This window comes from Taudactylus pleione, unplaced genomic scaffold (genome assembly GCF_031769625.1).
Source record: "Taudactylus pleione unplaced genomic scaffold, aTauple2 ptg001845l, whole genome shotgun sequence".
In the NCBI taxonomy this organism is placed as follows: domain Eukaryota; kingdom Metazoa; phylum Chordata; class Amphibia; order Anura; family Myobatrachidae; genus Taudactylus; species Taudactylus pleione.
This window is the reverse complement of record NW_028286242.1, coordinates 919559-934330: the sequence shown is the minus strand read 5'-3', so window position 1 is coordinate 934330 and position 14772 is coordinate 919559. Positions and strand designations below refer to the sequence as shown.

General features: G+C 45.6%; 1 protein-coding gene across 4 annotated transcripts in view; it reads left to right on the top strand.

Annotated features, from left to right (window-relative positions):
* LOC148436287 (uncharacterized) overlaps positions 1-14524 on the top strand; it is a 28078-nt gene extending 13554 nt beyond the window's left edge. For 3 of the 4 annotated variants that reach the window (XM_088465094.1, XM_088465095.1, XM_088465092.1), the window contains exons 8-9: positions 10113-10224; positions 11894-14524. In XM_088465094.1, coding sequence (XP_088321220.1) covers positions 10113-10224; positions 11894-13404 — 1623 coding nt within the window. In that variant the 3' untranslated portion in view covers positions 13405-14524. The remainder of the gene's footprint in view (positions 1-10112; positions 10225-11893) is intronic. The other variant, XM_088465093.1, reaches the window with a different exon arrangement.
* Positions 14525-14772: the final 248 nt, after the last annotated feature.

Genomic DNA, 14772 nt, shown 5'->3' with positions numbered 1-14772 from the left:
GGGGAAAGTTAATGGAACCGCTGGTTGTGATAGCCATTACATGGTCTATTGCTTTGGCTTTCTCTCTTTCTATCAGGGAGTTTATATCAACCAGGTGAGTGTCGGAATTGGGAGCGTTCTCATGTGGCTCCCTCTTCTAGAGGGCATCTTGTCAGGGTGTGAGTTGCTCTCACCCTGTGTTTCTTCTTAGTGATTTTCAGGTTCCATATTATTCTGGAACTTATGGTGCGGCCATTCAGTCCCCAGTCCTCTCGGCTGGTGTGGCCTCATTGACTGTGGTCCGGCCTCTGTGGATTTATGTGATCCATTCAAGTTCCTGACGGAAATCGGACTCCTTATTGGTGGTCTGAGATTTCTGGTTTTAACAGGAAAGGATGGCCGGCCTATGGCCATATGTTGGCTGGACGGCCTCGTATGTCTTCTTCAGGGGCTACCCATGGGTAGGCCTTTCTGTTGTTGCTGCTTGTTTTTTCTCGGGCCATGTAACCCTCGTGGGTGGCTCGCTGTGGCGCCTTGGCTGTTTTGCCTTGCTAGGTGGCCACGTGGTCTTCTGTCAACACCTTTTTAAGGTTCTAGGTATTGTTTTCCTTTGCCTCTCAGGATGCTTCCTTTTTGGCGGCGGATTCTCCTCTCAGCACAGGAGCGTCCCCTCCCTTGGTTGAACTGCTTTGGGACATCCCCAAGGTCAACCCTGTGGACCCCCTATGGACCCTGAAGTAGAAAACAAGAGATATGGTAAGAACTTACCTTTGTTATCTCTGTTTCTACGAAGTCCATAGGGTCCACAGGGCGCCCGCCCTGACGCACCTGGCTTCAAATGGGCTGTGTGACTGGTCACCGGTTTTCCGTCTCCCATTTCTGTGAGTATGGTTATCGAGTGTTCCAGTTTTCTCTCTTTTTTTCTCCTCCTCCGGCCTTTGGCTACTTACAAACTGAGGTGCCTCTGGCTGGGGGTGGGGTTATAGGGAGAGTGGACCCAAGTGCATCCTGGGAGCTAAAAGCTTTAACTGCGTGGTGCCCGGATTTGGTTCCCAACCTATACCCCAAGGTCAACCCTGTGGACCCTATGGACTTCGTAGAAACAGAGATAACAAAGGTAAGTTCTTACCATATCTCTTGTTATTTATCGGGGGGGGGGGGGGGGGGCGTGGCCACATCTCCCAGACTTGCCCACATCCCCTCCGTATGATCCGGACCCACCATATGGCTCGATGGCCCTGCCTGCAGGTGTGTGTAATGAGGATGAAGGTGCTACTTTGCTTTTTACATAGTTATGTAGGAATGTCAGGGTAATATTAAAGGTGCATACACACACAAAGATTTTTTGAACGCTTATCGTCAACGATATCGTTTATCGTTCAATCGTTGTAAAAATCGTTCACTTTCTGAGTTAAAACGATGAACGATTAGCTGGGTTAGTGTGTTTCTATCTATGGGGTCTATTTATCAAGCAGTGAAAATGTGGAGAAGTTGCCCATAGTAACCAATCAGCTCCCACCTATTATTTTATAGACTGTATTTTAGAAATGCTACTTCAAAGCTGATTGGTTGCTATGGGCAACGTCTCCACTGGTCCACTACTCCATGCTTTTCACTGCTTGATAAATAGACCCGGGATGAGCCCCTTACCTGAGTTAGCTGAGGATGAGCCCCTTACCTCTGTTTTTTTTTTTTTAAGAAAAAAAAGGAAGCAGGTTAGTAAGTTCCCTTCCTTTGCTTACTTTGTGGACGTGTTGGGTGAAGCCTGGCTAAAACCTGACATGACCATTTAAACTTCCTGTAGGCTTCCGGTACACCTACCCATTTGCAGATAAAGGCAAGGTGAGAGGTTCTACTTCAGCGGATGTCCCTATTGCCTGCTTAGCAAAGGCCACGGTGTTTAAGTAGTTGATTTAGATACGATTGTAATTATATTACATATGTATTGTTTGTGACTATTTGCTAGTTGCTGTATTGACATTGTCTTTTATTTCTGTCTGTCAATTATAACTATCACTGTTTTTTTTTTCTCCATTCTTGGGGTGGGAGTTTTTCTCTGAGAACTTCACATTCATTAAGATTTTGTGAAGGCTGATAAATAGACCCGGGATGAGCCCCTTACCTGAGTTAGCTGAGGATGAGCCCCTTACCTCTGTTTTTTTTTTTTAAGAAAAAAAAGGAAGCAGGTTAGTAAGTTCCCTTCCTTTGCTTACTTTGTGGACGTGTTGGGTGAAGCCTGGCTAAAACCTGACATGACCATTTAAACTTCCTGTAGGCTTCCGGTACACCTAACCATTTGCAGATAAAGGCAAGGTGAGAGGTTCTCCTTCAGCGGATGTCCCTATTGCCTGCTTAGCAAAGGCCACGGTGTTTAAGTAGTTGATTTAGATACGATTGTAATTATATTACATATGTATTGTTTGTGACTATTTGCTAGTTGCTGTATTGACATTGTCTTTTATTTCTGTCTGTCAATTATAACTATCACTGTTTTTTTTTTCTCCATTCTTGGGGTGGGAGTTTTTCTCTGAGAACTTCACATTCATTAAGATTTTGTGAAGGCTGTCACATAACATTGCATTTATTACCTTTATTGAACATGTCAAAAGATAAAGGGATACAGGAGGGGGAGCCCAATGTGCTGGTTTCATGTAAATCCTGTATGGCCTGTTTGTCCCCTCGGGACGTAAAGAATGGTTTGTGTGTTGTCTGTTATAAAGCTCACCAGTCCAGTTTACCTATCCCTGGACAAGAGCCTTCTTGGTTATCCTTTGTCCCAGGTAATTAAGCAGTTTGTGAATCGTATGGCTGTTCCCACTATGCCTCCTTGGATGGGGTGTCCACAGCATGCTATGTTTGTACCTCCTAGGCATCCTTCCTGGAAGGATGTTGATGGCCATTCTAGTCAGAGTATGGCTCCATCTAATGTTGATAGCAGACCTGTAGTTACTAAGGTGCCTAAGTGCAAGCTATAAGTCTATCAGTCTGCCAAACATGTGGATTTGGACGCATCATCAGAAGAATCAGATGATGCGCAGGGTTCCTCTCCAAGTTCTAGCTCGGGGGAGGAGGACCATCCGTCCACAGTGGATGTTCCTCTTTTGGTGAGGGCGGTTAAATCAATCCTAGATATTAAGGATGATGAACCAGCTCATAGTAAGAAGTAGTGGTCAAAACGGAGTTTCCTGTATCTGAACAGCTCACTGAGCTTATGTATGAGACATGGGGTAACCCTGACAAACGTTTTTATGTGATTAAGAGAATAACATCGTTGTATCCTTTCCCGGCTTCTATATGTACTAAGTGGGAGGTACCTCCAACTGTGGATGCTCATGTAACACATTTAATCAGAAATGCTACATTGCCTATTCCATCAGAATCTTCCCTGAAGGTTTCCACGGATAGAAAAATTGAAGCCTGTCTTAAAATAATATTTTCATCATGTGGAGCTGTTACTGGTCCAGCTATGGCTGGATTCTGGGTAGCCAAAGCTGTTTAAGAATGGATGGGAGCATTGGAAGATTTTCTACTAAATGCTACCAGAGAACAGATGATGTATATCTCCTACATACGGGAAGCAGCTTCCTATCTGGCAGGAGCTGCTGTAGGTGCTGGAAATTTAGCTTCTAAAGCATCAGCAGCTTCAATAGTGGCACGCAGGGCCCTTTGGTTAAGATCCTGGAATGCTGATACAGGATCAAAGAAGGCGCTGGAAGTTTTACCTTTCTATGGAAAAGTACTTTTAGGAGCAGAGTTGGATAAAATAATAGCTACTCTGGTGGCTTCAAAGTCAGCAGGTCTGCCATCTACAGCGACTATAATGTCTAGGAAGGTTTCATTTCGGTCCTTCTGTCCTCAGGGACGAACAGGGGGAACAGCCTTCCTCTAAGATGTCCAGCTTCTAAACTGGATGACAAATCTCCTGCCTGATGGGGCGGGCCTCCTCTTGGGGGATCCCAGGGTGGGAGGCCGACTTCTTCAGTTTGCGGATTGTTGGCGTCAAACAACAACAGATGCCTGGGTCCGAGAAGTGGTCTCTCAGAGGTATGCCCTCACTTTCAGGAGGCATCCTCCCCAGAAGTTTTTTTTGCACAGATCCTCCATCAGATGCGGTCAAGGCATTGGCCCTTCAGGAAGCCATTCACTCCCTGCTACAGGTGGGGGTAATAATCCTGGTTCCTGTGTCGCAACAGGGAAGGGGTTATTATTCCAATCTATTTCTGGTTCAGAAACCAAATGGGGCTTATCACCCTATACTAATTCTAAAAACCCTCAACAGGTTTATCCATGTACCCAAATTCCTAATGGAAACTCTCCAATCAATTATTTTGGCAATGGAGCCGAGGGATTACATGGTTTCCCTGGACATTCAGGATGCATATCTGCATGTTCCTATTAGACCATCCCACCAACAATTTTTATGGTTTGCTGTCATTCGGCAACATTACCAATTTCAGGCTCTACCCTTTGGCCTATCTACGGCTCCCCAGGTGTTTACCAAAATAATGGCAGTCATGACGGCCTATCTCAGGCATCAGGGAGTCAGAATTCTGCCATATCTGGACAACCTTCTGATATTGGCACCATCTTCAACTGACCATAGCCTGCTTAAAAAAGCATGGCTGGATGATCAATTGGAAGAAATCATCACTTTCTCCAACGCATCAGATGGTACATCTGGAGCTCTTCTAAATTCTTGGGCACAGACGGTGTTTCTGCCAGAGGACAAGATTGTGGCCCTATCATTTGTGAATACGCAAGCTGCTATGCAAGCGAAGGTTATGCATTCTGTTGGCAATGCGGGTCCTGGGATCAATGGTATCCACCTTTGACATGGTGGGGTATGCACAGTTCCATTCCAGGCCTCGGCAAAAATTGATTCTCTCCAAGTGGAACGGACAGTGGCCCTGATTCAGAGCCGGACGCTCTGACAGAGCGCTAGCTCTGAATCAGGGCTGTCCCTGCTCCTTTTTGGAGCGGCCTCCTGGCCGCTCGCATAGCTGTGGGTGACCACCTACAGCTATAGCGAGTGACCAAAATCGGGCTTGCAACGAGACCCTTGCGGTAGGGTCTCGCTGCCGTAAGCGCTGGAGTGCTTTTGGCTCTATCCCATGGGAACGCCTCTGTCTGGGCAGCCACGCCCCCCGGCATGCCGACCAATGGGGGCGTGCTGTCAATCACCATCGACAGCACGCCCCCTTTGCTGCGAGACCCATAACGACGGCTTGGCCATCGTTATTCGGGTCTCGCGCATGCGCACGACGGAGCCGGCTCCCTCGTGCGCATGCGCACTTGGGCAACATCGACCCGCTTGCGAGCGGGTCTGAATCAGGCCCAGTATCTTCTAATAAGGTCCCAGAGGATCCTTCTTACTCCAGAGGTTCGTCACTCTCTCCTGTGTTGGCTGAGAAAGGATCATCTGAACAAAGGGCGTCCATTCTGTATTCCAAATTGGGTGCTTCTCACCACAGACGACAGTCTTCGCGGATGGGGAGCAGGGACAGGTCATCACTCCTTTCAAGGAAGATGGACAAATCAGGAAAGTCATCTGCCAATAAACATTCTGGAACTGCGAGCAGTATACAAAGCACTTGTCATGGCACAGGACCTGCTCCAGGGCAAGCCGGTCCAGATCCAGTCCAACAATGCGACAACAGTGGCCTAGCTCAATCATCAGCGAGGCACAAGACGTTACGCAGCCATGAAAGAAGTAATAACTGTTCTGATTTGGGCAGAACGTCATATTCTGGCCATCTCTGAAATATTCATACTGGGAGTACTCAATTGGGAAGCAGACTTTCTAAGTCGCCAGGGACATACACGCTGGAGAGTGGTCTCTCCATCCAGGAGTGTTTCAGCTCCTGGTAAACCAATGGGGTCTACCAGAGGTAGATCTCATGCGTTACGTCACAACCACAAGGTCACCAGGTACGGGTCCAGGTCCAGAGACCCATCAGCAGCCTTTGTGGACGCACTGGCAGTAAGATGGGACTTCAAGCTGGCGTATCTCTTTCCTCCGATCTCCCTTTTCCCAAGAGTTCTCAGGAAATTCAAGCAGAAAGGCGGAACAGTAATACTGGTGGCTCTGGCTTGGCCCAGACGTCATTGGTTCACAACATACAGAATCTGCCAATAGACAGTCCGTATCCTCTTCCTCTATGGCAGGATCTGCTAAGGCAAGTTCCCTGCCGGCATTCAGGCTTACCTCATCTGGCTTTGATGGAGTGGCTCTTGAATCTTCCATCTAAAGAGCTAAAGGTTTTTCCAGTTCTGTAATTCAAACGATGCTAGGGGCACGGAAGCCTGCCTCTGCCCACATCTATTACAGAGTTTAGCAATCTTTTGGTCAATGGTGTTCCCACAGAAAGTATGATCCTAAGGTGTTTAGGATTTCCAGGGTACTGGCTTTTCTCCAGGCGGGTTTAGACCGTGGTCTCCGCCTGGCCACTTTGAGTTCTGCGAGTTCATCCTCCTTTTGTTTGACCGATAGCATCGTGGGATTTGTCTTTGGATCTTAAAGGGCTACAAGCTCCCCCATTTAAACCTCTAGACTCTGTAAATTTGGAGTGGTTGACAGCACTTTTTCTTCTGGCTATCTCTTCTGCCCGCAGAGTGTCTGATTTGGCAGCACTTTTTTGTCGCTCCCCATTTTGTATTTTTCACCAGGATAAAGCTGTTCTTCGTACAAGGGAGGTTTACCTTCCAAATGTAGTGTCCCGTTTTCATGTGAATGAAGACATTGTAGTTCCAGCTTCTTTGTCTCCAGATCTTTCTGTAGGTGACACCTCCATGGATGTAGTTTGTGCTCTCCGGATTTATGTGGAGCGTACAGACTGTTAGAAAATCTGATGTTCTTTTTGTATTATATGGTTTTCACAAACGAGGATGGCCAGCTAACAAGCAAAATATGGCGAGATGGCTATGCGTGACTATCTCTCAGATGTACACACAGGCTGATCTCCCTGTCCCAAACATGGTGAAAGCACATCCTTCTCGGGGTCTGTAGGGCCATCGTGGGCATTTAGTCATGATGCCTCTGCTGAACAGTCGTGTAAGGTAGCCACGTGGTCTTCTGTCCACACTTTTCTTAGGTTCTATGCCGTTGATACTTTTGCCTCTCAGGATGCTTCCTTTGGGCGACGAGTACTTTCTGCTCAGGAGCGTCCCCCACCCTAAGGGAACTGCTTTAGGATATCCCCATGGTAACCCTGTGGATCCCTATGGACCCTGAAGAAGAAAATTAGAGTTATGGTAGATTTACCTAAATAACTCTTTTTCTTCGAGGATCATAGGGTCCACTGGCTACCCACCCTGACGCACCTGGCTGCATGGGTACATTGTTTTCTTTCGATCACAGATTCCCTCATCTTGTGTAAGAGTGTTTCTGGTTTACGATTGCTCTTCCTTCTTTTTCACCCTATGGACCTTGAAGCAAAGGAGTTACTAGGTAATTCTACCATAACTCTTAATTTTTTTTTTTTTTTTTGCAGGGACGACTCTACGGCCAGTCTTGGAGGGGGCCTGGGCTACCAAGGCCAAAGAAGCCTGGTCCGGCCAATTGACCGCAGCCATCCAGGCTGGGGCAGGTCCATTAGACCTTCTTGCCCTTGTAGACAACTTGAAACAGACCTCCTTTTATGTCGCTCATGCTTTTTTGTATATGATTTCCCTTCTTTCAGGTATATACGTGCTGTCCATTTCATCCAGCTATGCTTGTGTTCCTGGCATGTGAAGACCGAGTCCAAGAAGACATTTGAGGAAATTCCTTTTTGTTTTAGATTGCTTGTCTGGTCCGGAGCTTGACCAATTCTCCAGGTCATTCCTGCCTGTGCTATGTCCCCCTTTTTCACTCCTTTTGTTTTCCTGGTTGAGTCCTTTATCCACCAGGGGATCCTCGGGGAGGTTATAGGGCCTGTCAGTTCTGCGGTCATATGACAATGGCATCCACACAACCAGGCCCTCAGTAGGACGACAAGCAGTCGGCATGATCTTTTCTAGGTCTGTACCGAAACTCTGAATGTAGGTGTCGTCTGCTTTTGTCTCTGGTTAGTCGCAGACCTGTAGGTTCGGCCCCACTCTAAACTAAAAATGGCTAACCCTTATCTAAGGGTTCAAAATTTCAAGATGGAATCTTTTTGCAGTGAGTCATCCTTCCATAGAAGGACATGAATTCCTTGCATCAATTGACATCAAGGATGCCTATTTGCATGTTCCATCTGGGAACGGGATCATGAGCTTCGTAATTTCACTGCACCATACATGGATCTACTGCACCATACATGGATCAGGACCCCCATGATCACCTTGTTGAGTCACAATAGGATCACTGTCGTTCCTTACTTGGATGACTTGTTGATCAGAGCGTACTCACGGGCACTTCTTAGCAGTCCTCTGCGGATGGTGGTTATTAATATTGGAGGTACACGGATGACTTCAACATTTTCAAATTCAAACTGGTTCTGGTCCAGATGATGGTATTCCTGGGACTTCTGTGCAACACAACCTGTCGACGAGTCTTTATTTCAGAAGACAAAATTCTGGCACTGCAATCTTTAGTGTGGTTTCTTTTGCTTCCGCGTTGAATGTCCATCTTACGGTGTGTGCAGTTGCTGGGGAAGGTGGTTGCCACCTTCTACGCGGTCGCCTTTGCTAGCTTCCATTCCGGGGCTCTCCAGGATTGTATTCTGCAGTTTTGGAGAAATTGGACCTTTGTCTAGACAAGCAGTTGTTTTCTCTGTCACTTCCCGCCCACCAGTCTTTGGTGTGCTGGCTTCAATCCCTCAACCTGTCAAGGGGTTGTGAATTCTTACTGTGGTATTGGGCTGGGATGCGTTGACCCTGGGGTTCCAGTTCCAGGGAGTCTGGTCCAAGAAGAAAGCCGCCCTTTCCATCAATGTGCTAGAACTTTGTGTGGTCTGGATTGTCCTGTTGCAGGCTCAATGATTCCTGAAGGGTAAGCCTCTCTACATCCAGTCAGACAATGCTATGGCTGTGGCAAATATCAACCGGCAGTGCGAGACAAGGAATCAACAGGCCATGGCGGAGAACGCTCAGAACATGCAGTGGGCTGGGGAGTTTGTTCCGGCCATTTCTGCCATCTTTATTTCAGGGATGGACAACTTCCTCAGCCGGCACACGTTTCACCAGGACGAGTGGCGTTATATCAGGACAAGCTCAGCCTAATTGAACAAAAAGCTGCCTCTTATTGTGCGTGGTCCATGGAGCCTCTGATGGAATTAGTGGCCTGCATCCAAGCAGTCTGTGGCTAACTCTACCCAGGTGCATTCTATTATGGCCATGAGTGCTTCTTGGGTGGCGCAGTAGGATGCCTGGTCAGTGCGGCCTCTTGGTCCACGGTGCACACCTTCACCACAATTATTTTGCTTCCACAGGTTTGTGGTCAAATATGCGAGTTTTGGTCATAAAGTTTAATGCACAGCTCAGCCTGTGCGTGATTTCCCCCCCCTCCCTTCCCACCTACTTGAGGCTTGCTTTGGGAAATCCCATAGTCTGCAGTGTCCCCCAAATGAGACTAAGGAGAAAAGAGTATTTTTTTTTCGTGCAGGTTGTTTTGCTTCTTTAGTTGTGCCTGCAGCATGTTGCGTTTGTGGTGTTGAATATTCCTGTTGCATGTTGTTTTCCTCAACAACTTTGTTAGTTAACTAGCTGAAAAGCTGCAGGAGGTGGAGGGGCTTATACAGAATGTTTCAGCTCCAATAGATTAACTTTTTAATGTCTTCTCATCAGCCTCCCCTCTAAATCACAGTCTGCAGTGTCCCCCAGATGGACTGGAATATTACGTTGAGTTAAAAAAAATTTCTCTTTTTAATGCCCCAAAACTCCCATGACTTACACGTTTGAACACAGGATATTTAGTCGATTCATTGTGTTATGTAGGAAGAACCTTGGATTTTTTTTTTTTATTATATTTTTATTTTTCCTGTTTTAATGCTCTGATAATTCAAAGCAAAACCCAGATGTGAATTGTACAATGTGAATTGATAATCAAAAGTCATTCTCGCACATAGCAAATTTGAATTATTGTCTGGGCACAAATTATCTGGTTTTAAAGTTGTTAATAGATTATAGAGTTATGTTATTTAATATTTTTTATTATTTTGCGGGTTATTTAGGGTGGAGACTTGAATGATATTACGGTAGAAGATATAGAGGGAGAAGAAGAGACGTATGTGAGGGGTGGTCAGCAGTGTAAGGAGGAGGAAATCCCTACAGCTATCAGCACAGGTGAGTAATAATCACTAAGTACAGAACAGTCACATATTCTCCTTGTTCTGTCACTACAGCAATCTCTTATCCTACACCCTCCTCTGTCACTACAGCACTCTTATACTATACCCTCCTCTGTCACTACAGCCATCTCTTATCCTATACCCTCCTCTGTCACTACAGCCATCTCTTATCCTACACCCTCCTCTGTCACTACAGCCATCTCTTATCCTACACCCTCCTCTGTCACTACAGCAATCTCTTATCCTACACCCTCCTCTGTCACTACAGCCATCTCTTATCCTACACCTTCCTCTGTCACTACAGCAATCTCTTATCCTCTGTCACTACAGCAATCTCTTATCCTACACCCTCCTCTGTCACTACAGCACTCTTATACTATACCCTCCTCTGTCACTACAGCACTCTTATACTATACCCTCCTCTGTCACTACAGCCATCTCTTATCCTACACCCTCCTCTGTCACTACAGCCATCTCTTATCCTACACCCTCCTCTGTCACTACAGCAATCTCTTATCCTACACCCTCCTCTGTCACTACAGCAATCTCTTATCCTACACCCTCCTCTGTCACTACAGCCATCTCTTATCCTACACCCGCCTCTGTCACTACAGCCATCTCCTATCCTACACCCTCCTCTGTCACTACAGCAATCTCCTATCCTACACCCTCCTCTGTCACTACAGCAATCTCCTATATACCCTCCTCTGTCACTACAGCCATCTCTTATCCTACACCCTCCTCTGTCACTACAGCAATCTCCTATCCTACACCCTCCTCTGTCACTACAGCAATCTCCTATATACCCTCATCTGTCACTACAGTCTAATGAGGGAAAGTATGTGCCCAATAGGGAAGATAGGGAGCCATCAGCCCCTATTATACTCCTGCTCTCCCCCTCACATCATTTCACTGTGTGTTACCAGCCCACAGATCTGACCAGTCTCCTCCCCACACTCTCTGGTGTATCTCATACATCAGGAGCCATCAGCCCCTATTATACTCCTGCTCTCCCCCTCACATCATGTCACTGTGTGTTACCAGCCCAGAGATCTGACCAGTCTCCTCCCCACACTCTCTGGTGTATCTCATACATCAGGAGCCATCAGCCCCTATTATACTCCTGCTCTCCTCCCTCACATCATGTCACTGTGTGTTACCAGCCCAGAGATCTGACCAGTCTCCTCCCCACACTCTCTGGTGTATCTCATACATCAGGAGCCATCAGCCCCTATTATACTCCTGCTCTCCCCCTCACATCATGTCACTGTGTGTTACCAGCCCAGAGATCTGACCACCCCCTGCTCTGTCCTGCCCCATCCCCTCTCTCTGGCTACTTCGCCACCACCCTCTGTCCCGACATCGTCCCCTCAAACTGCACCCCCTTCCCTGCTCCGTCCCGCCGTTATATTTACCACATTTCGTGGCCCCCGCGGGTTCTCTCCGCTATATGTGTCCTTGGGTCCCAGTGTGCATGCATGCTGGAGGCAGGACAGACCTTAGCAAATCATTATTTAGATTCTTTAGTCTGTATATTTTATTCCAACTTATTTGGAGGTTATGCAATATACACTGAATAGTGAATGCAATTCCTGTTTGTATTTTTACCATAGCTTCCGTTTTATTTCCCTGCTTATTTTAAATCATATTTATTTTTTTCCCAGCAGATAGGTGTAACAGCAGGAACTACGTGGAACGAAGTCTAATGTTTTCTACAGACTGTAAAGTGGAAGATAACGACATAACACAAGATTGTCCATTAGAAAGCCCTATTACCACAGATATTCATCCACTACTTTACAGTGCAGATATATCAGCTGGTCCCTTTATTTATGAGGAAGGTTATCTTGATAAATCGAATATTGTTACTCAGTATGCAGGATATTCTGCTGGTAGAATATTCTCATGCTTTGCATGTGGTAAATGTTTTATCTATAAATCATTGCTTGTTGAACATGAGAGAGTTCACACCGGCGAGAAGCCATTTTCATGCTCCGAATGCGGGAAATGTTTTGCACGGAAATGCAAACTTGTTAGACATGGGAAAGTCCACACCGGCGAGAGGCCGTTTCCGTGCTCCGAGTGTGGGAAATGTTTTTCACAGAAGTCAAAACTTGTCAGACATCGGAAAGTTCACACGGGTGAGAAGCCGTTTCCGTGTTCCGAGTGCGGGAGATGTTTTACATGCAAGTCAAATCTCATTCAGCACCAGAGAATTCACACGGGCGAGAAGCCGTTTCCATGCACGGAATGCGGGAAATATTTTAGACAAAAATCAGAACTTGCCGCGCATCAAAAGGTGCACACGGGTGAGAGGCCCTTTCCATGTTCCGAGTGTGGGAAATGTTTTTCATACAAATCAAATCTCATTCAGCATGAGAGAGTTCACACCGGGGAGAAGCCATATTCATGCTCTGAGTGTGGGAAGTGTTTTTCCCAGAAATCAAAAATTGTTAGCCACCAGAAAGTCCACACTGGAGAGCGGCCATTTTCTTGCTCTGAATGTGGGAAATGTTTTGCACTGAAGGGAAATCTGAGCAGGCATCAGAAGGTTCACACGGCTGAGAAGCTTTTTCCGTGCTCCGAATGCGGGAAGCGTTTCGTCTCCAAATCGCATCTTATTCGACATCAGAGTGTTCACACCGGCGAGCGGCCATTTAAATGCTCCGATTGCGGGAAATGTTTCCCGCGTAGATCAAACCTTGTTAATCATCAGAGAATTCACGCAAGCGAGAAGGCTTTTACCTGCTCCGAATGTGGGAAAAGTTTTACCTGCAAATCGAACCTCATTCAGCATCACAAAGTTCACACCGGGGAGAAACCTTTTCCGTGCCCCGAATGTGGCAAATGTTTTAGGCAGAAAGTAGAGCTCGCTGTACATCAACGCATTCACACAGGCGTGAGGCCGTTTCCATGCTCTGAGTGCGGCAAATATTTTACATGCAAAACCAATCTCATCCAGCATCAGAGAACTCACACGGGCGAGAAGCCGTTTCCATGTCCTGACTGTGGCAAATGGTTTAGGCAGAAATCAGAACTTGGCAGACATCAGATATTGCACACAGGGCAGAAGCCATACCCGTGTTCTCAGTGTGGGAAATGTTTTGCCCTCAAATCGAAACTTATTAGGCATCTTAGAGTCCACACAGAAGAAATAACTATTTCCATGGGCTGATCAGTTATAGGAGATGACTTTGCAGTAGCATATGATGTAATGTAATTGTGTTATTGAAAATGATAAAAGCAAGCAAAATACTTTTTTTCTTTACTAGTCTCATATAGAACGTTATAGCGTCCTCCCTGCTTAACGGAGTGCAGATGAACCGCCGGAGTCCCACGAGATATTAATGCATCCCAATTTGTTGCCCATCACCACACATAGCTGGAATTTACGTCACCAATATAACAGTGCAAGCGATGGCTTATTATTAGATGGCTCACTTATTTAATAAACATTAAATAGTATTTGGGGACATGGGAGGTGGCAAGAAGTGAATGCAAAAAAAGAAGTCAGTCTCATGGGCGTGTTATAGTAGTGTCGCCGGTGTGTCGGTGAAAGTGGCTGCATTCTCAGACGCACAGCCACAGAGGCCATGTTCATACGGAGACACTGCACCTACCTCAAAGCTGGTGCAAGTGTTGTTGGTGCACCGAAGGTGGTACCTAAAGAATCACCGGCAGTATTACAGCATGCAGAAAGCGGACATCTCGGTCCTTGCACATTCAGACGCAGCTATCTACACCAGGGAAAAGCTGACACTAGCAATTGCATATTATCGTAGCCGCGATTCCGGCAGCGCACAAAGCAGCGCCAACCCCTGAATTAGGCCCAGAGACTCTGGCAACGTTCGGATGAGGAAAGATGTAGCACTAAACAACACAACAATTCAATTTTAAAAAACTGCGGACAATTCAGACTTTTTATTAAAAACTTCAAAAAGTAAAATTGTGTCTCTGTTGTAAAATGTACTATGGGGGGGATGAATTAAATCGTCTAAAGAAGTTACCTGTAGCAACCAATCAGTTTGTAGCTGTCAGTTACCAAGTACATTCTATAAAATGACAGCTAGAATCTGATTGGTCGCTATGCGTTTGATGCATCTCCCCATGTGGTTCAGAAATAATTACTAGTAGTAGCATGGTAAATTGTATAAAAATAGAAAAAAATGACCTACACCAAACTGTGGTACATCTGTGTAACATAACAGTCTCTGAACTTACACTTTGTATGTTTTTTTTTTTATACATTTTTTTAAATGTACAATAATTATACAATAAATTTCTTAAGTATTTCATTTCTTTCCCAGTTGCTTATATGAAAGATGCAGATTTGATTGTACAAAAAAATATATATTTTTGTGTGTATGCATGCGTATGTATGTGTGTGTATATATGTGTGTATGTATATATATATATATAATATATATATATATATATTTATTTTATTTATTTATTTATTTTTAACCACTTAACTGGCTAATATTTTTTTCCAAAAACTACTCCGAAATTGCAGTTTTTAGTATGATAGAAATAGATGTCCTTG